The 26,151-nt window shown below is 35.4% G+C and overlaps 2 protein-coding genes across 4 annotated transcripts; both read left to right on the plus strand.

The window, feature by feature from the left end:
- The first annotated feature begins 2,265 nt into the window (after positions 1–2,265).
- LOC119628332 (circadian clock-controlled protein daywake) lies at positions 2,266–13,689 on the plus strand. 2 transcript variants are annotated; one of them, XM_004932612.4, is made up of 5 exons: positions 2,266–2,648; positions 8,412–8,631; positions 9,203–9,333; positions 10,255–10,410; positions 12,514–13,689. In XM_004932612.4, exons 1-5 carry the CDS (start codon positions 2,588–2,590, stop codon positions 12,663–12,665), a joined length of 720 nt encoding a protein of 239 aa, XP_004932669.1. In that variant the 5' UTR covers positions 2,266–2,587; the 3' UTR covers positions 12,666–13,689. The 2 variants fall into 2 exon arrangements, with proteins under 2 accessions (XP_004932669.1, XP_062531222.1); XM_062675238.1 differs by lacking the exon at positions 8,412–8,631.
- Positions 13,690–15,204: 1,515 nt separating this feature from the next.
- ce-0330 (juvenile hormone binding protein ce-0330) lies at positions 15,205–25,381 on the plus strand. Of its 2 annotated transcripts, XM_021352185.3 has the most exons (5): positions 15,205–18,681; positions 21,222–21,441; positions 23,332–23,462; positions 23,841–23,996; positions 25,121–25,381. In XM_021352185.3, the coding sequence occupies exons 1-5, from the start codon at positions 18,618–18,620 to the stop codon at positions 25,270–25,272; spliced, it is 723 nt and encodes a 240-aa protein (XP_021207860.1). In that variant the 5' UTR covers positions 15,205–18,617; the 3' UTR covers positions 25,273–25,381.
- The last annotated feature ends 770 nt before the right edge of the window (positions 25,382–26,151 follow it).

Genomic DNA, 26,151 nt, shown 5'->3' on the forward strand with positions numbered 1-26,151 from the left:
ATCATGGATTTGTGCAAACACAGAGGTAATTACTATGTTGATTACCTATCTATTAGATGCTGCGTTTGGTCAACTAACGTAAATTTGGGGCACATAATTTAATATTCAATAGGCTCTACCTGTGTAAATTAACTGCAACACCGAAACACGTTGTTTGCGTTGCCAAATCGTCGTCAGGGCTGGTGGAATATTTTCTGCTTATCGCAATATATGAAGCCATTTCATCTGGAAATTGTGAAACCTTGACACGACTGGCTGACTAAATGTAAATGCACTCGATTACATGCGTTAATTACGCAAAGAACAGCCTCTCATATCGGTTGAGTTAAATTTTGTACTGTCCGATGACATTGTGTAAGCTATTTCGTACAATGCAAAAAAAAAAACGTGTGCCTACCGGTCTTTTATTTACTTATTTAAATTCAATGTTTACACGTATGGATTTTTGTTCTTTGCTTGAATTAATTTAAATTAATTAAATAGGTATATGTATTTATTCCAATAACTAAAATTAGGGGGCTCTTACATGAAAATAGTCTATGTGGTTTTTAAGTACAGACTGCTCCTGGTACCTTATGTTTCTTATTTCATGCTAATGACACTGTAGTTTTGCCACATAATTTTATTACCTAACGTTCTCATCGAACCCGTCACTTGCGACGAAGAGCTCGGCGAGTAAATTAATCCACAGATGCAACCCACTGAGTTGCTCGCCGGATCTTCTCAGTGGGTCGCGGTTCTGATCCGGTGGTCGATTCGGCGAAGCACTGCTCTTGCTAGGTTAGTGTTAGCAACGTCATCAGGATTGAACCCCGTGAGCTCACCTACTAATTTGGTGAATCTAGAATAACGCCTCAAGGTTACCACTCGTAGAATAGGAAGGAAAAAAGAAAAAAAAAACTAACAGTTACTGCTAATTCTTTTATTCCATTATTGTAATTCTGGTATTTTTTCTTGAGAAGCAGTGATCCGTATCGGTTTGGAGGGTGCCATATTTACTATTCAAAGACCAAGACATGGTGATAACCGCTTATTAACATCAAATGGACGCCAAGTGCGAATACGCTAATAAGTCCCACTCGCAGGTAACAATTTTTCTAATGAATTTCCTACTCAATGCATGTTCCCGTATAACTCTCACAATGAAAGAATAACCTAGTGTAATAAAAATTAACTAATCCATAGACACAGCCCACTGATTTCTCGCCGGATCTTCTCAGTGGGTCGCGTTTCCGATCCGGTGGTAGATTCTGCCAAGCACTGCTCTTGCTAGGGCCAGTGTCAGCAATACCTCCTGGTTTGAGCTCACCTACACGCTAAGGTAACGCTAATATAGCCTCTCAAGGCTATCAGCATATAGGAAAAAAAATCAAACCAGTTAGAATATTATAATATAATTTGCATATTTACTGATTGTAGGTAGTGCTTTAGCCCTGCAATGATCGGTACCACCTACCTTGCTTATTTCTGTCATGAAACAGTAACTAATTACGGTTTCAAGGTTGGGAAAGCCGTTATGCTATAGATTATTATTACCTGTATTATTTAGAATTAGATTAGTATTTAGAATTCGACCTTATGTAGCAAGGTGGGTGGCTAAGGTCGTGACCATTATGTGCTCCAGTAACCACTTAATAAAAGGTGAGCCGCGAACTCATTCGCCCTTCGAGGCCCAATAAAAAACCCACATATTTAATATCAGAGTGGATAACCCAATATCAAAAGAATCCGACTTGCTTTGAGATAAATTATACGCGAAGGGTCCCGAGTACCAGTTCTTTTTAAAAAAAAAAATCTTTATCTGGATATACGAGCTCACGATCTACGTGTTGTTAAGTAGTTACCGGAGTCCATAGACATCAACAACGAAAATGTCACCACCCACCTTGAGAATTGAATTCTAAGTTTCCGTTTTACAGTACAACGGCTACCCCAGCCTTCGAATCGAAACGCATTACTGCTTCACGGCAGAAATTGACAGGGTGGTGGTACCTACCCGTGCTGGCTCACAACACGCCCTACCACCATATCTATACTAATATTATAAAGCTGAAGAGTTTGTTTGTTTGAACGCGCTAATCTCAGGAACTACTGGTCCGATTTGAAAAATTATTTCAGTGTTAGATAGCCCATTTATTGAGGAAAGCTATAGCTAACATCATAAATAACATCACAGTAAGACCGGACACGGTAAGTGGAGCACCAATAAAGGATGTTTCAAAATAGGGGTTTAAATAGCTCCTTAACATTCTATAGTTCAAAAATATTTTCATTTTCTACGTATATGAAGTGGGGGGTAAAATTTAGCGCTATGCCAAAGTAACTTTTCCACGCGGACGGAGTCGCGGGCGAAAGTTAGTAAGAAATACATCTTCCTTGTGAATGTTAGTTTTGACCTCCTAAACTAAGTTTAATCGAATATACCAGTAAATATTTTTTACCGCACTATTGTGTTGGACTGTTGGTATAGAATGAACACCTTGACACTATACAATGCCGCGTAACAGTTTATATAAATCAGATGGCGTTCCGTTGATTTTAATAGTGAGCGAGCTTTCATTTGGTGTGACCAGTTCGCTTCGGGAATATGAAGAGAAAAGTTTGTGCGTTTTTCGCGTTCAGCAGTGTCGTGTCAATATTCGGAGCCTGTAAGTTTATTGTATGAAATTTCATGAGGGATTCCATGGCCACATTTTTCGTTAAACGGATCAGGATAAGTAGCTCTTTGAACGACGTTCGTTCGAAATTGGTCTACATGCATTTGATGAAGATCGCTAAAGACATTTTGCAGACTTGAATTTTAGTAAATGTCCGAACATAGAGTTTGTGAAAAAATCATTGCAATAAAATAATAAAAAAAACTCAATATTTTTAAGGAAACGTCGGGAGAGTTTTACATGTTATTTTAGAAATCAATGTATATGCGAATAATACGATTTACATATTATTTGAAATAAGCATTGAAATATCAATTCTATACTTTTCTATTATTCGACCAACACGCCGACGCAGTAGTTACCGTTATCTTTCTATTCTGGGTGTCGTGGCTATCATTCGTATAGTTATCAACCAAAAATTCGTGTGACTAACAGGTTTGCTTGTTTTGTTGTTGAGTGTTGAGTTATTTACTAAATATATGTATTTAAATCTATGTAAGTGTATATATCACCCCTGTTCATATAGTACAGGGGATCTTAGTTCGGAGCCAGATTGTTCTATGTGATTCGTCTCCTAAATATTTACTAAAATATTTTTTTAAATACAAGCGCTAAGCAGATCACTTGACTGATACTGCAACTATAATTTCTGTTGTATAATTTCTATCTACATGTTTAAAAACTTAGAATTTTGTGTTCTTATTAAAAAAATATAAGAAGTGTCATTCATTACAAACAAGGCGAACAGTGTGGTGGACTAGACTTCAACCGTTTATAGGGCATAACAAACTACGGAATATTTGCAAAAATAGAAACGATTAAGATATCATTATAATCATGTTTTAATAAGTAATGAATAAATAAATAAAATATTATTTTTTATTATTTAATTCTGATAATCCATGAATGTTGCCAGACTCGAAAATAATGACCTAATACGGAAGCGTTCAGAAACACATGCAAAAAAAACTCCCTTTGCCTTACAAAAAATTTAACTAATACGAACAGTGCGGCGCCTAAAAATATCGACGTGAATCTACTTTCGGGAGATGTTGATGAGTATGATCAGATAGTGTATCAATCATAATTATATCGCAGTTAAAATTACACATTTGTATTGTCGATTTTTTTAAGAAAACTTTTGCTGTACGTACCTACTATGACATTATTTCCGTAATCTACATGATTGGATAACCTCAAATAATCTATTTGTACCTACCTATACATATATGTTTACTGATGGTAGGACCTCTTGTGAGTCCGCACGGGTAGGTACCACCACCCCGCCTATTTCTGCCATGAAGCAGCAATGCGTTTCGGTCTGAAGGGTGGGGTATCCGTTGTCACTATATTGAGACCTTAGAACTTATATCTCAAAGTGGGTGGTGAATTTACGTTGTAGATGTCTATGGGCTCCAGTGACCACTTAACACCAGGTTGGCTGTGAGCTCGTCCATCCATCTAAGCATTAAAAAAAAAAGTCATTTCACAAAAATATCAGCTTAATGTAAATATAGTGTGAATTTGACCTTCCGTAACAAACTTGTTCCGCGATGTAATACTTGTGAAATGCTAAACGTATTTTTTTCGACTTCATTGCGACTACTTCGTTTTCATCTCTCGTATGCGTTAGTTGACGAATAGTTCCTGCCAGAGTCACGGTTATTTCAGGGTTAAAACTCCACGGACCGTGGTTAAAACGTGACCGTTTTACACATGGCTTATTTAGCAATAATATTATTGTGAATGGTTTTTACGTGTTTGCTACTTTGTACGAAAACCAAACAAAATATTTAAGTACGTGAAAATTGTTTAAAATCTAAACGATACCGCTAGACATAATTATGAATGAAAGTGAGAATAACTTATCGTTACGGTAAACGGTTTTGGTACTGGAAGATATTTCGATTGACAATGTTAATGGTATAATTAGTTTTGTAGCTGATGAGACGAAAACGATATTTTGAACTGAATTGATATTTTGAGCGGTTTGTTGTGATGTGATATGTATTTGATCTGAAGTTTATCGGTACTTGTTATATGATCTTTATCTGCGCTAAAAAAATTGTTCTCAATAATAATAACAATAATAATAATAATAATAATAATTAACAAAACACAATAATCTTCATCCAAAATCTGCAATAGAAAGATTGACAATTAAAAGACAAGACGGGGGTAGAGGCTTGATAGATATATGGCATCTATGGCGTAAACAAATACACAGCTTAAAAACATTTTTCTACATAAAATCAGATTTAAGTGAAATTCACAGAGTCATAGCACAAAATGATAACAACTACACACCGCTAAATCTCAAACAAAAAGAACTAACAGATAATACAGAAAACCTAAGAAATAGAAACCCGCAAAAAGACATGGAAGAAAACTGGAAGAAAAAAGCGCTACATGGACGACACCCTCATGACCTAAGCCAATCTCACATAGACAGCAAGGCATCAAACATGTGGCTCAAAACAGGAAGTCTGTTCCCCGAAACGGAAGGATTTTTAATTGCCATACAGGACCAAGTAATAAACACAAAAAATTACAGAAAATATATTATTAAAGATCCCACTATTAGAGACGATAAATGCCGCAAATGCAACACCCAGCCAGAAACCATACAGCATATAACTGGAGCATGTTTAACCCTTACACAGACAGATTACACTCACAGACACAACCAACTTGCCAATATTATCCATCAACAACTGGCTCTCAAACATAAATTGATACAAAATACAAACACACCGTACTACAATTATAAACCACAAACCGTTCTTGAAAATGACTCCTGTAAACTTTATTATGATCGCGCTATTCTTACCGATAGGACGATTCACTACAATAGACCGGATATCACTTTACAAGATAAAAACAATAAAGTCACCTACATTATTGACATTGCAGTCCCGAATACCCACAACATTCAAAAAACGTTTACAGAAAAGATGACAAAATACACAGAACTTAAAGAAGAAATAGTTAGAATTTGGAAACAGAAAAAAGCATACATAGTCCCAATAATAATCTCAACCACTGGAGTTGTTCCAAACCACATCCACAACAGCTTAAAGCTTCTAGATTTAAAAGATAACATATTTATTTCACTACAAAAGGCAGCTATCCTAAATACATGCAGAATAGTGAGAAAGTTCATGCAGCTTGAAGAAAACCAAACTTACTACACGCAATAAAAACTAGCATAATTATTAACTCATAACTAATGTATATTACTTGGCCAAAAGCCCGTATATACAGTTCCACCGGCTCTATCGACAGACTGAACTGAGAAAGGGGAAACATATGAAAATAATAATAATAAGCCCATTTTATTTCCAAAAACAAATAGAAAAAAAGAAAAAACACCTTATCAAATAAAAATTACAAAATTAAATATAAACTTGTTTTTGGAACCCCATTCGGGTATAGGCCTCCTCCAGCTTGCTCCACTCTTCCCTATCCTTGGCTTTGTTTCTCCATTCTTTTCCAGTTGCTGCTATTATTTCGTCGATCCATTTGCTTCTTGGTCGTCCTCTTCTTCTTTTGCCCGCTGGTCCTTCCCATGTTGTAATTTCTAATGTCCATCTTTTATCCGTATATCTCGCAAGATGTCCTGCCCAGGTCTCAATAAGCAGAGCAAACAATTTTAATAAAATCTATTTTGGGTAATAAATGTTGTTCACTTGTTTCATCATCATCGTCGTCGATTCCTCATGACCGAGGACCCTGAGCACCACGGTCAAGTTTCTGTACCGGTTCTCTCTTGGCTTCCTGGTATTTAACAAGTTTATTCGCAACTGAGACGCCGGTCGTTGTGGCTCCTTTAAAACCTCTGGTTGACAGTCTTCCGCGACTCCTTTTACTTTCTACAGTGGCCTACAACTTTATATTTTTTAACTCACCAAGTTCACGTTAGGCCACATGATCGGAATATAAAGATGTATAAGGAATGTATATGTATGTATAAAGAATTTCAGCATGCAAACTGTAGACAGTTTTTTTTCTGTGTTAAACTATAGTCGTTTAGTATTCATTTTGAATTTTAGACGTATGCTTTCACCATAACCACGGAACCCTATGTTCTAATCTAAGGTGCAATGACCCAGACTCTTTTTGCATAGATCAACAGACATTCCGCTTTGCAAAAATATAATTTGGCGATTTAGGTTGATTACTTCGAAATTACTATAATATATTATTATAGTAATGTCCGCGACATTAACATAATATACTTGTTTAATAATTTCATTATTAAAATTTAAACGAAATATGTAGATCTATTAACTTTATTACCTCTCTTGTTTATGTACGTTTGTTTTATCATAACAATGACTTGAAAGATAAGTATCTCTAAATACACAAATGTAACAGCACAAAAAGAAGAACTTTATTATCCTCGGTTTTGTATTTTTCTTCCTCGTTATTCGCAAAGGACATCTAATATCGCGAAACTATTATTTCTTCCGATCATTATGCATCGGTTACGGCCTCGTGGTCGTTATTAATAGTAGGGATAAATAGTTTATTGAATGTATATCTCTTGTAGCTTCAATATCCAAGAGGAATTCCTTCAGTTTTGAAATTATCGTATTGGCCAAACTTGTTTCGTCACAATGTAATTAAATTTAAATATAAATATTTAATTAAACTCAATCGTTTGGACTAGTATTAAATTCTATTGAAATATATTCTTATTGTATGAGTGATAAGCTAATCGGATAATCCACTTATTGAAACTAAGTTGGCCAACCAAATTGATTTCTCGATTCAGCATCGGAAATTCTAGGCATAAAATTGCGGATTTATGGAAACTGCCAAATTTTATAGAAGTTGATCGACATATCTGGTTTTGGAACTTCATTCCATTAGGTAATTGGTGCAGTTTAAGCCGGTCGGTTTTGCAAAACTTTTATTCGGATTGCTCACAAAGTTGGAATTTATTTAGTCTGCCAATAATTGGTTGGAAGCGGAGTATTTAAAACATAAGTGTAATTGAATTTTACAAGCAAATTTTAATACACGAATATTAATTGTTAAAATTGATGGTTTTGAGATAATTTTGGACAAAACTGAATATTTACGTTTTTTTGAATTTTAAACATAATTTCCTATCTACGACTAATAACATTGGCAATGCCAAACCGCTGAAGTTGAAAGAGAAGCTGAAGGACGGTGTCTTATACAGAAATATCGAGCAAGAGAGTTAATTTTTAATGTAATATCTGGATTTACTTCGAGTAAATTCCCGAAGGCCTACCAATTGTAAATTAATACGTTACTAGCACGTGTACCCGAACGACTTCCACGATTAATGAATAATGTTTAGTAATAACAACCAGACCCACAAAGTGAAAAATAATCTACGTAATTCCTAAGGTGTATTGTAAGCCACCATTGTGACAAAAAAAAATTTTTAAAGGAAATCTTAATCGAATATCAGGAAGTTCAACTAGGAAGCTCTTGAAATTTACTGGGGGTAGGAAATATTGCGAGCCGACACGGGTAGGTACAATCACCCTATTCATTCCTGCCGTGACGCGATTATGCATTCCAATTTGAAGGAAGCTAGGATAGCTGTTAAGCCCTATAATTATTTTGGACCTCATATCCAAGGTGGATGGCAGCATTTATGTTTTGATATTTCTCAGCTTCAGTAAATCCTTAATTACAGATTAACTAACAAACAAAAACTTCGTTTTCGTATACAATCCTTTGCACCCTTTGTAAAATACCTCGTCTAAATTCCAGTACCTGATGTCCAGAAATGTAATCTGACCGATGCAGTATGCCTGAAGACGTCAGCGCAATCGATGGTGCCGCAGCTAACCGATGGATTACCGGATTTGGGGTCTAAGGTGTTAGATCCCCTTTACGTGGAAGCCATAAAAGTTGACCTTGCCGGATTGAAGTTGGCGCTTACTGATGCACAGATAACTGGAATGAAAGATACAATCATTGACAAATTGAGGTAATTTTACGCTATCATGGCAACGTTGAATCTGGGAAACAGGATAAAAGAATTAAGAGCGATTATCTTGTGAGCGATTATGTTTTTTAAAAAAAAAGATCTCTACATTTATCCAGATATTAATTTTGTTTGTGTAAAAATTAACTAAGGACTGAAGAGTAGAATCATAATAAATATTGACTAAAGGACCCTAATATGCTATAATATGTATACCCTAAGGACCTTATTCACTCGTGGTAGGAGCTCTTGTGAGTCCGCACGGGTTGGTACCACCACCCTGCCTATTTCTGCCGTGAAGCAGTAATGCGTTTCGGTTTGAAGGGTGGGGCAGCCGTTGTAACTATACTGAGACCTTAGAACTTATATCTCAAGGTGGATGGCGCATTTAAGTTGTAGATGTCTATGGGCTCCAGTAACCACTTAACACCAGGTGGTCTGTGAGCTCGTCCATCCATCTAAGCAATAAAAAAGAAAAGAAAAAATATATAAATGTACCTATAGTTATAATATTAATTTTTTTTTTCATATTAATGCCGGTACAGAACAAAGCTTTATTTTGATTTTGTTTTAGCGTGGATTTAGCAAAAAAACAGATACAAGTTATCTGTCACGTCAGTGTTTACTTGAAGGGTAAATATAAGGCTTCAGGGAAACTCCTCATTTTGCCCATCACAGGTGATGGGGACACAACTATTAAACTAAGTAAGGATTATATAATATTTAAACTTTCATCATGCGTTCAACATAAATACCAAATATACTGTATTTACTAACAAATATTTAATTCATATTCTTTTACAAAAGCTGATTACGCTTTTTTATTTTTTTTTCAACTCACGTGCTTAATACGAAGTACCTGCGCCTAAGGGGTACTTGAGGTATGTGGGATTTGACGGTGTACAGACGTTGGGAGCAGACCAAGGGCCCAAGGTGTTTTTAGGGTCCTACCCACTAAACAAAAGCGGATTACCCTGCCTTCCAAATGAGTCCTTATTACAAGCCTTATAAAGTCGTCGTGGCCGAAAGGATAAGACGTTCGGTGCATTCGTGTTTAGAGATGCACCGGTGTCCGAATCCCAAGCGGGTACCAATTTTTCTAATGAAATACCCTACTCAACAAATGTTCTCGATTGACTTCCACGGTGAAGGAATAACATCGTGTAATAAAAATCAAACCCGCAAAATTATTATTATTGTGAGTCCGCACGGGTAGGTATCACCAACCTGCCTATTTCTGTCGTGAAGCAGTAATGCGCTTCGGTTTGTTTGAAGGGTGGGTCAGCCGTCGTAACTATACTTGAGACCTTAGAACTTATATCTCAAGCTGAGTGGCGCTTTTACGTTATAGATGTCTATGGGCTCCAGTAACCATTTAACACCAGGTGGGCTCTGAGCTCGTCCATCCACCTAAGCAATGAAAACAAAAAAGTGATGTCCGTTGCAGTGTAACTGTAATCAAATATGCAATGGTAATTGAAAAATCTAATGAAGTAGAGGAAGCTGGGGGAAAGATGCGAACGCTTATGGGCAGATGAACAACACCATGACTACTACTCGTGCGAGCTTACAACAGGCCCAAATCCTTCAATTAATCACATATTATTCGTTGCGTTATGCTTACAGAGAATCTCAGGATCCAAATGATATACCCGTTCAACCTTGTTAAGAATTCGGAAGGAAAGGACGTTATCGACTTAAGCAGCTACAGATATAGCTATGACGTCAAAGACAACGCGCACTTTCATATGACGAATTTGTTTAATGGTAACAAACAATTAGGTATGTGGATGCACTTGAGTTGACTAATTGACTATTTAACTAATTGACGCGTTCGTAAAAACGAAGTCTGAGTGGTTTTTTTTATATCTAAGCTGATGGTCTAGAGAGACCATATCAGAGTTACCGGGGTAGTAGGTGAGCTCATGGGGCTCAAACGTTGTTGCTAACACGAACCCTAGCATGAGCCGTGCTTCGCAGTATTACCACCGGATAGGACACGCGACCCACTGAGAAGATCCGCCCAGAAACTCAGTGGGCTTCTGAGTGATGATTGAGTGAAGTGGCACATGTATTGTGCGAAAGATTAACAAAAACCAGACTCGGTTGCACATTATGTATACCTAGTCAGGTCATAAATTCTGTCACATGTTTAATGTAAAATAATTGAAACAAGTTTATTCATTATGTAAACATTCATATACCAAAATGAACTTAACAAAACATAGATTCTTATGACACTAAAGTTTATTCAAAATGACCTCCGTGATTTTGGATACAGGCCTTCAATCTGCGCGGCCAGTTGTCTATCGCAGCACGAACGAGATCCATGTCAATATCGGCGGCTGCCTTAATCAAGGATGTCTTGAGTGACTCCAAATTGGGATGAGACTTTGAGCACGCCTTTTCCTCCAAGTGTTGCCATATCTTGTAATCTATCGGATTCAAATCTGGACTGGAGGAGGGCCAGTCTTCGTGCCGGATGAAGTCGATTTCACGCGCCGCCAGCCAGTCTTGTGTGCTCTATGAGCTGGCGCCGAATCTTGTTGGAATACCCAGTGCCTGTTATTGAACATGGTATGAGAAACAGGTTCCGCAAGGTTCGTCAGGACTGTATTTTGATACACAACTGCATTCGTTTTTACACCTTTCTCACAAAAATGTACCTCTGTTAAGCCCCAATAAGAAACTCCCAACCATACCATGAGCGAGGATGGAAAATGACCTCGTTGGACACGCGGAATACGGTTGCTTGCTTCTTCACTACTGTGTGCGTACACCTTATCATTTTGTTTGTTGTAGCTCTATTCTACGGTAAACATTTTTTCATCCGAAAAAGAATTTCCCGATATTTTTTTCCCGCGTATCGCTTCAACAAAGCGCGGCATCTCTTCAGTCTTAGGTCCATTAGACGAGCATTCAAACGATGTCCTGTTTTTATTCGATATGCCCGAAGCCCTAAGTCTTCATTTAACACCCTTTTCACCGTGGTTCTGCTTAACCCCATCTGAAGGGCCAACAGTTTCTGCTTACGTTTGGGATTTCTTTGAATTCGCGCCTTCACAGCTTTTATCACTGCTGGAGTCCTAACAGACCGAGGGCGACCACTTCTTGACCTGTCATCTACACTAGAGTCTTCATTGTATCGTTTGATGGTACGATAAACGAATCTTTTGGTTAAATTCAAAATTTTCAGTATGTTATAAATTTGAATTGGCGCGTAACCGCAACGATGCAACGCAATAACTGCAACACGGTCTTCTTTAAGCGTCCACTCCATATTTAAAAATGAGTAAAATTCTAAAAGTATACATTTTTATTTTCATGAACAATTCGAAATTCGAATTCAATAAACTTTTTTGTGGCCAGCATTCTAAAAGAAAAGTTTTTACTGTGTGACAATACTTATGACCTGACTAGTTATATTAGTAGTAGACTACGAAATTTAGGTGTTTATGACTAAAGTAAAAGTTTCGATGTCATTCCCTTAATTTGAAGACATAAGCACTGGAATTTAAAATACACGTTGGTTGGGCCCCCTGTAAAAAAAGAAAACAAATATTCTAGATTTTAATGACAAGTCTCAATCAAGAAAGATAAATCAAAGGTCGAAGTTAAAATTACCTCAATATAAAATCATTAGGATAGGATGTCTATACAAGATACAACGATCAATATACAATGTATAAAATACATAAATGATATACAACGTAATGTACAATAAATAAACAATTTACGTACGAAACTTTTAATGTTACTATTTAAATAAAGGCGGTCCTACCACGCATCCACAAACATTCATAAAAACAGTTATTTATTTCATAAAGGTTTTAATGTATTTTGTTCAGTTAGTAAAAGGTTATAACAAAATATCATATTTTACAGGTGACGTGATGTTGACCTTTATGAATCAAAATTGGAAAGCGTTGACGCAGGAATTCGGAAAACCACTCCTCGAAATACCCATGGAGATGGTTTACAATACAGTCAAAACATATTTAAAATCTCAACCTTTAGAGGACATAGCTAATTTATAAGACAATGCCAAAGAACCTTTATTTTTAAGATTGTAAGTAGATTTTATATTGCATAATTGAGATGAATGGGTCATTGTAAGAAATATCACAATAGTAATTTAATTTATTGGAGTGGTCGTTGCATTCGTATCAAGCGATGAAACGGTGTTCGAATATCGCAGGAAAGAACCAAATATTTCTAATGAAATAAGTACTTTACAATTCATGTTTGACTTCTACGGTGAAGGAATAATAAACATCGTGTAGTAAAAATCAAACCCGAAAAATTATGATTTGCGTAATAGCTGCTGGTTGAACGTCTTGTAATTCCGCACGAGTGGGTACCACCACTACCACCCTGCCTATTTCTGCTGTGAAGCAGCAATGCGCTTTGGTTTGAAGGGTGGGGCAGCCGTTGAACTGTAAAAACTGAGACCTTGGAACTCATTCATGTCTGTCATGCCATGTGGGTGGTGGCATTTACGTTGTAGAAGCTTATGGGCTCCGGTAACCACTTAAAACCAAATGGCCGTGAGTTCGTCCACCCGTCCAAGCTAAAAAAAACTTATGTTTGTTTCTGATATTGTTATTAGTTTTTTACAAAATGAAAAAAATTACTACATTTTTGTGAGGGTATTTTTAAGAATGTCACAGAATTGGGTTGATAAATATAATTAGAATCTTATTAAAATAAGCTTGTCAAGAATGTGATAATTGAAACATATTATATTTAAAGTTATATTTATATACACAATTTATTTGGGAAATGATACTGATTATTTTTTACCATATTTTTCGATTGCTAAACATTACTTGCATTGAAAAACACATTTGTTGTTTTGATTTATTTCCAAATCCTGTATTATTAATAAACGTTACCTACTCCTTTTCGGAAAACAACAACATTGTTTGAGATAAAAAAATATGTTAAATAAGCTATTTAGTTTAATAATAAGGTCTTAGAATGTAATCTATTTCTTCTATGTTAGTGCTTTTGTGTATAGAGCTTTAAAGAGAAAATTGCATAAAATGTAATTAAGGATTCTGTTTTGAGTTTTATTAAAATCTAATAAAGTGCTGACCCTGAAGAACCAACAAAAGCGGTAAGCAGATTCAAACTAATCGGATAATATGCGAACACGTACATACAAGACTAAATACAAAGAAATAATCATTTTGAATAAATAATTGTCCATTTTAATAGTTATGTAACTTTGCATTGCGCAAGGAGGTTTTTTTTTATTGCTTAGATGGCTGGACGAGCTCACAGCCCACCTGGTGTTAAGTGGTTACTGGAGCCCATAGACATTTACAACGTAAATGCGCCACCCACCTTGAGATATAAGTTCTAAGTTCTCAGTATAGCAACGGCTACCCCACCGTTCAAACCGAAACACATTACTGCTTTACGGTAGAAATAGGTAGGGTGGTGATACCTACCCGTGCGGACTCACAAGTGGTCCTACCACCAGTAATTACGCAAATTATAATTTTGCGGGTTTGATTTTTATTACACGATATTTAGTGTAATATCCTCTGGTCGGCTCCAATCGAAGGGGGTGCAATGAAACGGGGGTGTATGAATCCTGCACGGATAGACACTACCATCCTGTCTGATTCTGTCGCCAAGCAGATATGCTGTTCGGTTTTTTTTTTTTTTTTTATTACTTGGATGGGTGGATGAGCTTATGGCCCACTTCAGTGGTTACTGGACCTTAAGACATATGAGTTCTAAAGACTCAGTTTTACTACGCCTCCTTTCAAACCGAAACGCATTACTGCTTCATGGCAAAAATAGGTAGGGTGGTGGTACCTACTCGTACAGGCTCACAAGACGCTCTATTACCCGTTTTGTGTGCGCCCTACTACTCGTTGCAGGGTGGGAAATCTGTTGCGTTATACAATTTATAAAAATACGTCCTCGTGGTGGGTGTTCGTCATTTCCATTGTGACGTCTATGTGCTCAGGTGAACCCTAAACATCAAATGGCCGTAAACTCGTTCAACCAACAGCGCAATTAAAAAAATCGGTTTGCCAATCAACTTACTTTTTTCAATTCAAAATTATTTAATATCCCACGTAATGTTACATACAATTTAAAGCTGACAAAATCGCTTCTGTGTCCAATGTTTTTTCTATTTTTTACTTGACTCTCATTATTCCTAAATGGAAGGCAATTTAAGCAAATTATTTTGGACATTGTAAACATTTGTAGATAATAAATGTTTACGTGATTACTGTAACCACGTTAGCTAATTATATTTAAGAATAGCTAAACTGTTGAATCATTGGGATTTAAATAATTTTTGTAAATGAAGATAAATTAATAAAAATAAAAGATAAAAATAATTTATCAAGAAAAATGAGACAGGAAAAGTTCTAATAAACGATGAGAAAATAACAAAGTGCCGAAAGATATACTTTGAAAAATTAATGAATCAGGAGAACTACTGGAATAGGGTGATTAATAGGAAGCCAGAGTACGTCGGGCTCGTGAATGAAATCGGTGTGTATGAAGTTAAAGAAGCAGTGAGAAGAGAAGAAAAGACTCAATACCGAAAACAAGGAAGATACTCCAGAAGAAAAAAAAGTATATCGTTTAAACTTGTAATAAAACTGCAGAATTCAGTGTACTTTGAGTGAATTTAAATACTTCTTAAGTTTACTTTTACTCTGTTAAATGTTCCAAGTTTTGTGGCAAATAAATTTAATTATACGAAAAAAACTGTTTATCTGTTTTCAAGCCTAAGCCGCTGAATCAATTTTAGCGAAATTCGATATGAAATTAGTGTGAATGCTGGGAAAGAATAGATTGTCTTTCTTCCCATTGCTGTGTTTGGGTCTCCGCTCAAGATATACCTATAATATATCGACTAAGCCGAGTTTCAAAATATGTTTTCATTAGGTATTATTTTTTTATTATTATTGTATTCCATCTTCGAGCCGATGAATTGCCAATGTTATGTACGCCATTATTATCACATGTATCAGGCCATAAATAAAAAAGTTCAAGTTATTTTCAATGTTAAATGTTTGTGATGTGGCAGTAAGTACTTTTTTAAATAAATAAATAAATAAAAATAGGCGCTTGCTAAATACCACCAGCGATTTGTAAATTGAAATATCCAATTTGAAGACGAAACGTACAGGGTATGAAATCAATAATAAGTAACCTTTATGAGTGGAGGCGCTCCACTTAACCAACTAGTTAAGTATGTTATTGTGGAAATGAAAATGTTTGAAAATATTAAGTATTATTTTCCATGGATGAATATTTGTAGATTTACTTATAACGTTCACTTTATGAAAATGATCTGAAACTTAATAGAGTTGTTGTTGGCACTTCGCAGAAAGTTTCTGGAATAGTATCTGTCGGGTGGAGTGCGAATTGTTTCAACGAATGGGTATATTTTATACATACATATTTTAGTGGCAGTCACAGCGCGGTCGACTTTTACGAGTTTTATGGTAAGTTTAGTTTTAGTTTAATTTATCGTTTTTGTTAGGGTGAAAATCGTCATTGCTCCCTTTGCCTTTCCATCTTATTCGGTTCCTTTAGGTTGTTTTGATTTGTTTTTGTTTTTTGTTTTTTTTTTGGGTAAAAATAGTCTTTAGGCTATACCGACTTTTACTTATTTTTCTATTTACAAAACCATTTATTTTAAAATCTGTGTTAAGATACTGACAACTTTTTATGCTTTTTATTAGCTAATTTTAGTACATAATACACACACAAAGGAACATAATTGCTCTGCCCTCTGTAGGCCTGGTTTGGTGGACGGATGGATGGATGGACCAATGGCCCCAGGATAAAGCCTTAAGAAACATCTAGAACGTACAGGAAGCGACAGAGGCCCGAAATATCAATTTTATCTACACATTTCGTACTATCGTAATTCGACACGGGATTGGCTAGATTTGAAACGAATTAATATTATTTGTTAACACAGTGAACTTGACGGCAAAAATAGTCGAGGGAAAAAGATCTCGCGGACTATCTCCATAACGATGGACTGACCTCATAAAATCTGTGGTTCACTTCAGCATAAATGATTGCTCTCACTCTGCGAAGCACCGTGCGACATGGCGTCGCATCGCGAGAGCATCGATATCGCAGGATCCGACTGATGTATGACCACGACCACTCTGTCAAGAGTGTACGACTGGGAAGAAGAAGTTAACGTGCTACGTACCACCTCTGGACGCATCTGGCTAATTTAGGACTCGAATTATCCTTTAATACCAGGTATACCGTAAGCTCTTAGCATTAAAAAAGCTATAAAATAATCAGCTTCAGAAAATTACCGGGTGGACCGTGAAATCGTTTGCGTCTCTAAAGTAATATAAAATTAAAATCTTTGAAACCACTCGCATACGAGATCAGTCAAAACTACACGAAAGACATTTTATAGCTTCAAAAAAACAAGATGTTAATTTTATTTTAGATAAATATTATTACTTAAGTTAATTTTTGAATTCTGAATTAATTTCTGAATATCGATCGTATTCAATTTCCTGTTTTAGTGTTTGGCTAAAGTTCATTTCCAACTTATTTGAATTGAAACGTCGATTTTGGTTTTTTTATTCCAACGTTCAATATACATATTCAAATATTATCTCTAAGTGTTATTATAACGCATTATTTTAATGCCAACATGACCGGCATGTATTATATTATAATTTCTGCCATAGTGAACTAGTCTTAAAACTAGCTAGGCACATTACAATATATGTAAATTGCAAATAAAAATCGTGTTGCGTACTATGTAAGAGTCTTTTTTGAGAAGAAAATCTACATTTTATGTCAAAAGCGTTGCAAATAAATTCGTTCATATCTATAAGTTCAGACAACCGAATTATCAGACCAGATATGGTTCAGAGATGATAATCCTATCCTATCCATTCTATTAATATGCCATCAGAATATGAAGTTGTCGTAGCCTAAAAAGAATTCGCCTAGTGTATCCGTATGGAGCCATTCGTGTATCTTGGTGCTTAAATTCCGCAGACAGGTATGAATTTTTCCAACGAAATACGTATTTAACTCATGCTTACGAATGACTTCTACTATGAAGGAATACGATTGAGTAATAAAATCATAGCATACAAAAATTATATGTGTATTTTTTTTTTCTACAACGTAAATGTGCCACCCACCTTGAAATATAAGTTCTAAGGTCTCAAATAGTTACACGGCTGCCTCACCCTTCGAACCGAAACGCATTACTGCTTCACGGCAGAAATAGGTAGGGTGGTAGTACCCACCCGCGCGGACTCACAAGATGTCCCACCACCAGTAAAAAAATACTGCAATTTTGATGTACAAACCCCAAGTCTCAAGGTGGGGGTAGGAATTCACGTTGCCGTGTCTCTGGACTCCGCTAACCATTTAAGACCGGTTGAACCGAGGGCTCATCCTATGCAAATAATAACCTCACTCTCTCTTCCAAGCTATTTATCCCACATGGCAAACAATAATAAAACATAATTTACCGATTGATCAAATTTAATTGAAACTTCAACTTGAAATCTGTTTCAGTATTTTCAATAATGCGCTCATTTAATTCTAGATATAATAACTCTTGATCGACTCTTTTACTAACTACCTCCAAATTCCTATTTTAAGTACCTACTGCTAGCTCATATTACAATTCTGTGCACTCTATTAGTGTTTCGAGCAATCGAGATTTCCATCTTACAACTAAAGACAAGCACACTAACATTCATATTTTTGTATCTAATTACCCCAGTAAATATTGCCGTAAACTTATTTTTCAATGTACAATTATTAATAAAAAATGTCTTACAAAATAACGTGGCAAATTAGTTTTAATGATTCTCGTAGTGTTATCCTTCACTAACACTCAGTACTTTTTGAGACTGTTGTATATTAAGACGTAGATTGTGTCCTCTTAAAACAGTCTGAAATCGTTTTTCTTGTATTCACGTACATAAGGAACATTAGAATAAAATATGAAAATGTTTATTTTAAATGGAATATTTTTGTTATTTCTCACGGACTATACGCGCTCGTCAGGTGAGTATTGCAAAAATAGAGAATATTTCCTCGATTTGTTGGGATTCAATTTATTAGCTAAAAACTGTTGGCGTATTTCAACTATTCTATTATCATTATTCTTTTATCGATGAAAAATACGGCTCATTTTCATACAGTATATTTTTAGTTACATACATCATGAGTACCAATGCTTCGCAGAGCCTTAACAAATAATACCATTCGACAGGCATTGTACTGTTAATTATTTCGGATACAAAATTAAAATACCAAGACTTTTATTGTTATGTAAATTTTTAATAAATGTGGTGTATTTAGTGAGAAATTCAAGGATCAACGAAAAAGAAATGTTAGATAATTTTACTAGTGACCAATGTGTAAATTTATTTAAGAAATATTTTTTTTTTTTTTTTTTTTTTATAACAACTAAGAGGCAAACGAGCAAGACGGGTCACCTGATGGTAAGTGATTCACCGCCGCCCACGGTCACCAGCGTTTACGCCAGTGCGTTGCCTACCCTTCAGATAAGAATATGCTCTTTTCTTGAATAACCCAATGTCGCAGTTGTTGGGGAAGACCGCTGATGGCAACGAATTCCAGAGATTTACTGTGCGTGGCAGAAAACTGTTTTTAAAACGCATTGTAGTGGAACGCCAACCATCCAGATGGTGCGGATGATAGTTCCGGCGAGACGATCGGTTGCGAAAATCAGCGGCTTCTATTAAATTGAACAACTCCTCGGAACACTCCCCATTGTAAATTCTGTAAAGTATGCATAGGGAAGATAGATCCCTACGCAGTGCCAAAGGATCTAGCCGATCGGCAAGTACAGGATCGTCGACAATCCGAGATGCCCTACGTTGGATTCGGTCAAAGGGAGATAGCTGATAACCCGGAGCCCCGGCCCAAAGGTGGCAGCAATACTCCATGTGAGGCCGCACCTGCGCCTTATACAGCTTAAGGCGGATTAATTTAAGAAATAGCTATATAGCTATATATAGCTATAAATAGCTATATATAGGATTTAAGAAATAGCTATATTTGCAAATATATGTATGTATGCAAGCCAACACGTTAGTTAATTATAATTGAATTATTTAATTTAGGTACTAAGCTTAATAACTTCTGTATTTAATTAGCTCATATAAGAATTTAGGATTAGTTCTTCATTAGAAGTATCACTAATTGAAAATCACTTTTCCGACTTACGTGATATGACGTTTACTAGCCCGTATGGGTAGGTACTATCATAATATGACTATTCCTGTCCCGAAACAGCTATGTTTTTGTTTGAAAGGCGGGACAGCCGTTGTACAATGCAATGAGATTTCGATTAGGGAATAAAGAAGAGATTCGATGGGTGTCAGAATTTACGTAAAAACATCCATGGGTTCTGGTAGCCAATGTATACTGAAAAATATGTATAATAAAATAATGTTCCGTAATAGCAGTAGCATCTTTCAAAGTTATTCTTCTTCTCTATCATTTCGTATAGAGTTAATTGTGAGAATGCGTATTGTTAGTTCATACAGGCAGGTATGTTCCGAAAAGCAATCGTGCAAACGGGCTTGAATGTATAATCCTATTGGAATTGTGATGACAAAATAGGCCACGGTTATCGCTTATCTATACTAATATTGTAATGTTGAAGAGTTTGTTTGTTTGGTTGCATACGCTAATTTCAGGAACTACTGGTCCTATTTGTGAAATTATTTCAGTGTTAGATGGTCCATTTATTGAGGAAGGCTATATGCTATTATATAAAATCACGCTAATACCAATGATAATTTTTCAAAATCGGGGTTTTTTCCCGTTTGAGAGCTTCCGCTGCGTGCGCTGCGGAAACGATTAAAGTTTCACTAAAGTTATGTATGACAGAATTGTTTCCATTTAAAAGTTCTAAAAAAAATCCACGACAGAATATATTGTCTATATTTTAAAGTTGGCTCACCATGACCTTTTTTATGCTAATCAAATTTGTTCTAAAATAAAGAATTATTTGTGAAAGTGTTTTATATAGATGATATTAGTCCTTATCCAAATAAATATGTTATTCATTACAAGTACTTATTTAAATTTAACAAAAACTAAAATTTTTATATAATTAAAAAATTTATAGTAAAAAGTATTATTATTAGAATCGGTTCAAGCATTCTCGAGAAATCGGCGAACATACATAGACAAAAAAAAAAGTGTTCGTCGAATTGATAACTCTTTTGAAACGTGATTTTGGTACCTTAAATAGCTCCTTAACATTCTATTATTAAAAAACATTTTCACCTTTCCTCTACATAAATGAAGTCGCGGGTAAAATTTTGCGTTATCCCAAAGTAACTATTCCGCACGAAGTTGCGGGCAAAAGCTAGTCATTGATAAAAAAAGGTCTACAATATGACAAAATATACGGTAATAAAAGTAAACTGAAAAAGTAATCTAAGAATTTTTCTATCACATTACTAAATATTCGACACAATAATTAATTTAGAGCATACTATGTATGAGTATGACCAAAGTGTATTGATTGAGTTAGAATATGCATTGTATAGAATCTGTCTTTTCAGTTTTGCCAGTGGATAAATGTAAACTAGAGAATTCAGCTTGTATGATAACGGCCTTTCAAAATGCGATGCCCGTCTTCTTCAGTGGTCTTCCGGAGATCGGTGTTGAAGTTCTTGACGTCATGGAGCTGGATTACGTTGAATTCGATATATCTGGCCTTAAGTTTACGCTGTCAGATGGTCGTTTGAAGGGACACAAGAACGCAACTATAGACGATGTCAAGTAATTTCTTCCTTAATAACATATGGCTTAATTAATATAATATATGAAGCGGTAGGCAGCGGGTTGGCTCTGCCCCTGGCATTGCTGAAGTCCATGGGCGACGGTAACCACTCACCATCAGGGGGGCCATATGCTCGTCTGCCGACAAGGGCAATAGAAAAAAAAAAAAATGGCAATTTGTGCAAGTATGAAATTCGTCTCTTTGCAATATCAGTTCTGATTGTCTGGCGTTTTTATCAATGCTCATAATTACGTTGGAGAGCAGGATGGCTATTAAAAAACCAAATGTGACTTCGACTAATTGTAATCTGAAGTGTAAGGGTAATCCTTTAACCAGGCGGATTATTTCTATTTAAAATAAATTAAAAAAACCAACGATGCTAATTTAATAAGTGTAGAATATGTTATATTTTACTAACCGTTTCCTCAAGTCCATGCGAATTAAAATAAACCATGCGTGGACGAGCTTACAGCCCAGCCCAGCCAAATGGTTATAGGACCTAATAGATATCATAACGCGAATCCTGTCACCTACTTTGAGACATGAAATCGAAGTCTCAATTGTTTTTTTGTTTTTTTATTGCATAGGTGACTGGACGAGCTCACAGCCCACCTGGTGTTTAGTGGTTACTGGAGCCCATAGACAGCTACAACGTAATTGCGCCATCCACCTTGAGATATAAATTCTAAGGTCTCAAGTATAGTTACAATGGCTGCCCCACCCTTCAAACCGAAACGCATTACTGCTTCATGGCAGAAATCGCCAGGGTGATGGTACCTACACGCGCGGAGTAAGAATTAACCTGTGAAAGCAATATAAGCCTGATTCTAGTTCTTTGGTCAACAGGACCATAATAATGTCTTAATGGCAACTGGACGTAGTCGGAAATACATTAATATATTAATTCAATAGCCTGACTTGAACACGGGTAGAATTTTTATTCTAAGCCTTAATCTTTGAACACTGTTCTAAATCCAATTGATGCAAAAAAAACAAAAATAAAGGGTGACGTTAGTAAAAGTAAGAGGATAACAAAGGAAAAACCTTTTTAATCGTTTTAACCAATTCGTAATTTCAAACTATACTAGAAAGTTATTTATCTAAACAATTGTAAGATATGCGACGTTTTAGGATCGACAGGGATTTTGTGATAAAATATCAAACATTGTTGGCTTTGGTTTAATATTCACGCCATTTGTCACAATGGCTAAATAGCCAAACTCTAGAGTGGCCAACGCAGATGTGATTTAGTTCCGACCGATTGACTCTGATCGATTTATTGCGATTAGCGGAGCTGTGTTCGGTTGCCATTGTAATTAGAGTAAGCTTGTTGTTACAGCTATAGTATGTACACACCGTAAATGGTTTTTAATAAGATTGACTTAACAGGAGTTTAGGAGTACTGTTTTTATTATGATAATTGTGCTTATTACAGATTATATTTGAATTTTATGTAGGTGCAAACTGAAGATATAATTCAAAATAGGTATTGTTATATAATATAATAGAATTGAAAGGCATTTAATGCATAAGATGGTTAATCGGAGGACTTCTTCTGTATCTCTTTGTCGCGTTATGTTTGCAGAAAGATTTATTAAGCAGCTGTGTTGAACTGTGATGAAATGATTTTTTGTGATGGTTTTTAGTGGTTATATACGCAAAAGAGCAATACTAGAATGGAAAAACAAAAAAATATACTTTGAATGTTTAAGCAGTCTCAAAGCGTCTGTATTCATTTATAATGTGTCTTGATGTCTTTATATTCTTTGATAGATCCATTCTAAATATTGTTGGTTAATAAAATGTTTTTATACCATCTACGGATAAAGTTAACGATTAGTGAAAAGAAAAAGGAATTTTAAATAGTGTAATTTTGTTTTATTTTGCAGATGGGACACAGAGAAGAGGAGATTTGATGTAATCTATCATCTCGATTCTTCTATCAAGGGACATTATACCGCCGGCGGTAGCATACTCGTTTTGCCGATCACTGGTGATGGACAAATGAAGTTAAAATTAAGTAAGTCCCGAAATTTTGTCTCGTTTAAAAAACAATAACAATTCTGTTAACAAATCGAATATTTTTTTTGCATTAAAACAATATTATGTATGAAAATTTATTATTAAAAAGAATTACATCTTTTTTATCTCGTTTTGCTAAAGACACACGATCCCGATATTAAGTGGTTCTGTCGCTAAACTTAGCTGTGTGGTGTAGTCTAATATATCATAAAATATATAGTAGAGAGGTTATTACGACGCGAATTTTTGAACTAAATAGGTATACTCCTAATTTACGCTGGGCAATAACGATTTTGTTTATGACTTATTTATTATACTAAACCTTAAAAAAGAAATTATATTCATTGCCAGTATTCAAGTAAGCAATTATTTTCAGAGAATATGCAGATCCACTTTTATATTGAATATGATGTGGAAAAAGCAGAGGATGGCAAAGATCACATTGTTCTTAAAAAATATGATTTCGATTTTGACGTAAGAGAAAATGCACATTTCGAACTGTCAAACCTTTTCAATGGTAACAAGGAATTGAGTAAGTATTGCCATTGCAATTTTACTGATGAATCATATTCTATTTTATTTAGAACACATCGAGAAATGTGTAGTTTCCTTCTTCCACGTATCCTACTAAGTGGAATTGTCACAAAATATAATTTGATTTGACATATAGGTCAATGGTAAATTGCATATGGATATAAATGGATAATTGTATAGTATTATTATGGACGGATTATTTAAATGAATTATATTAGAAGGTCGAAGTAGTTGAGGTCGCAGACACATAGATATAACCTGTTGTAAATCGTATTATTATTAAAAAATTACTAACTTTAGCCTTAAAATATATAGTTTAAAAGTAAACTAGCTCAAGAGGAACTGTTTTGAAAATATTGTTATCAACCTAAAATTAAATTAAATCTTCCTATTAATATAAAATGTTGAGTATCTAGAAGTATTTATAACAACACTGTTCTCACGCAAGGTGGGTGGCGCATTAACGTTGTAGACGTCTATGGGCTCCAGTAACCACTTAACACCGGGTGGGCTGTGAGCTCGTCCACCCATCTAAGCAATAAAAAAAAGCATAGGCAGATTTGAAAAAATATTTGTGAAATATGTGATGTCTAAGAATGTATACACTTTTACTTATTAAAAACATCGGGAAACTATTTAAAGTCATAGTGGCATGAAGGATAAGAACGGGCGGTGTTCTCATATGCCCAATGCATTTGTACCGCCAGTATCCGATATCTATGTACAACTGTACAGATGCAGCAGGCAATTAATTACTTTTCGAAGGGAATACACACTTGAAACGTGTTCACGAATATCTAACAGAGTACTGTCGCAGCAAAACTAGTTTTACGGTTTAATTTGGCGTTTTTTTATTGTCATGATATTATTTTCCTGCCTATTTCTGCCGTGAAACAGTAATGCGTTTCGGTTTGAAGGGTGGGGCAGCCGTTGTAACTATACTTGAGACCTTAGAACTTATATCTCAAGGTGGATGGCGCATTTACGTTGTAGATGTCTATGGGCTCCAGTAACCATTTAACACCAGGTGGGCTGTGAGCTCGTCCACCCATCTAAGCAATAAAAAATTTAAAAAAATGTTCCTGTAACCTTATTTTTAAAATTTGTATTTTATGATTACAGGTAAAATAATTCACAGTTTCCTCAATGAGAATTGGAAACAAGTAGTAACAGAATTCGGAAGACCAATTATGGACGCTACAGCAAAGAAATTCTTCAAGAACATAAATATATTCTTCGAAAAAAATTCACTTGAAGATATAGCGATTTTATAGAAATAGCTATTATAATGTGTATTAAATGGTTCTTTTGTTTATATCGTGAATTTCCCTCAATATTTCACCTATGTAAGCTGGTAACTTATTATTAAATGGTTTTTACATATAGGGGACTTTTTTAAATTTAGATCAAATTATAAGTTTCATTGATTTACTTAACGTCTACATCGATGAGCAAAATGAAAGATAAATGCGCTCAAAGTTGCTTGTTGAATGTCTAATGAAGGGCTCGTATTTTATTAGAACGATATTCTTCAGCGACTAAAAGCGTAGCTAATATGTACATGTATGCTTTCGGTACTTTCCTTAAATAAAGAACTCGTAAACCATTTATGTAATTATTAAAACGAATGTATCTAAATAATGTATCTAATTGTATCTAATTACTGGTGGTAGGACCTCTTGTGAGTCCGCACGGGTAGGTACCACCGCCTGGCCTATTTCTGCCGTGAAGCAGTAATGCATTTCGGTTTGAAGGGTGGGGCAGCCGTTGTAACTATACTGAGACCTTAGAACTTATATCTCAAGGTGTGTGGCGCATTTACGTTGTAGATGTATATGGGTTCTAGTAACCACTTAACACCAGGTGGGCTGTGAGCTCGTCCACACATCCAGGCAATAAAAAAAAATGTGTTTACAATATAGAACATTTAAATATAAAACATTAAATTTAAATTTACTTATAAGATCGATGTGTGTGTTTGTGTGTCTTTATATGTATGTATGTATGTTCCCTATTCCGAAATGGTTGTTTTGCTTTCTATGAAATTACCAAGAAGTCTTCAAAATGGTCTAACAAGTGATGATAATGTTTGATAGCGATTGGATTAAAGTCAATTTAAAGATTGGTTAGCAAAGCAAGCGAGCGGAGTTTGT

This window comes from Bombyx mori, chromosome 23, assembly GCF_030269925.1.
Source record: "Bombyx mori chromosome 23, ASM3026992v2".
Taxonomy (NCBI): Eukaryota; Metazoa; Arthropoda; class Insecta; order Lepidoptera; family Bombycidae; genus Bombyx; species Bombyx mori.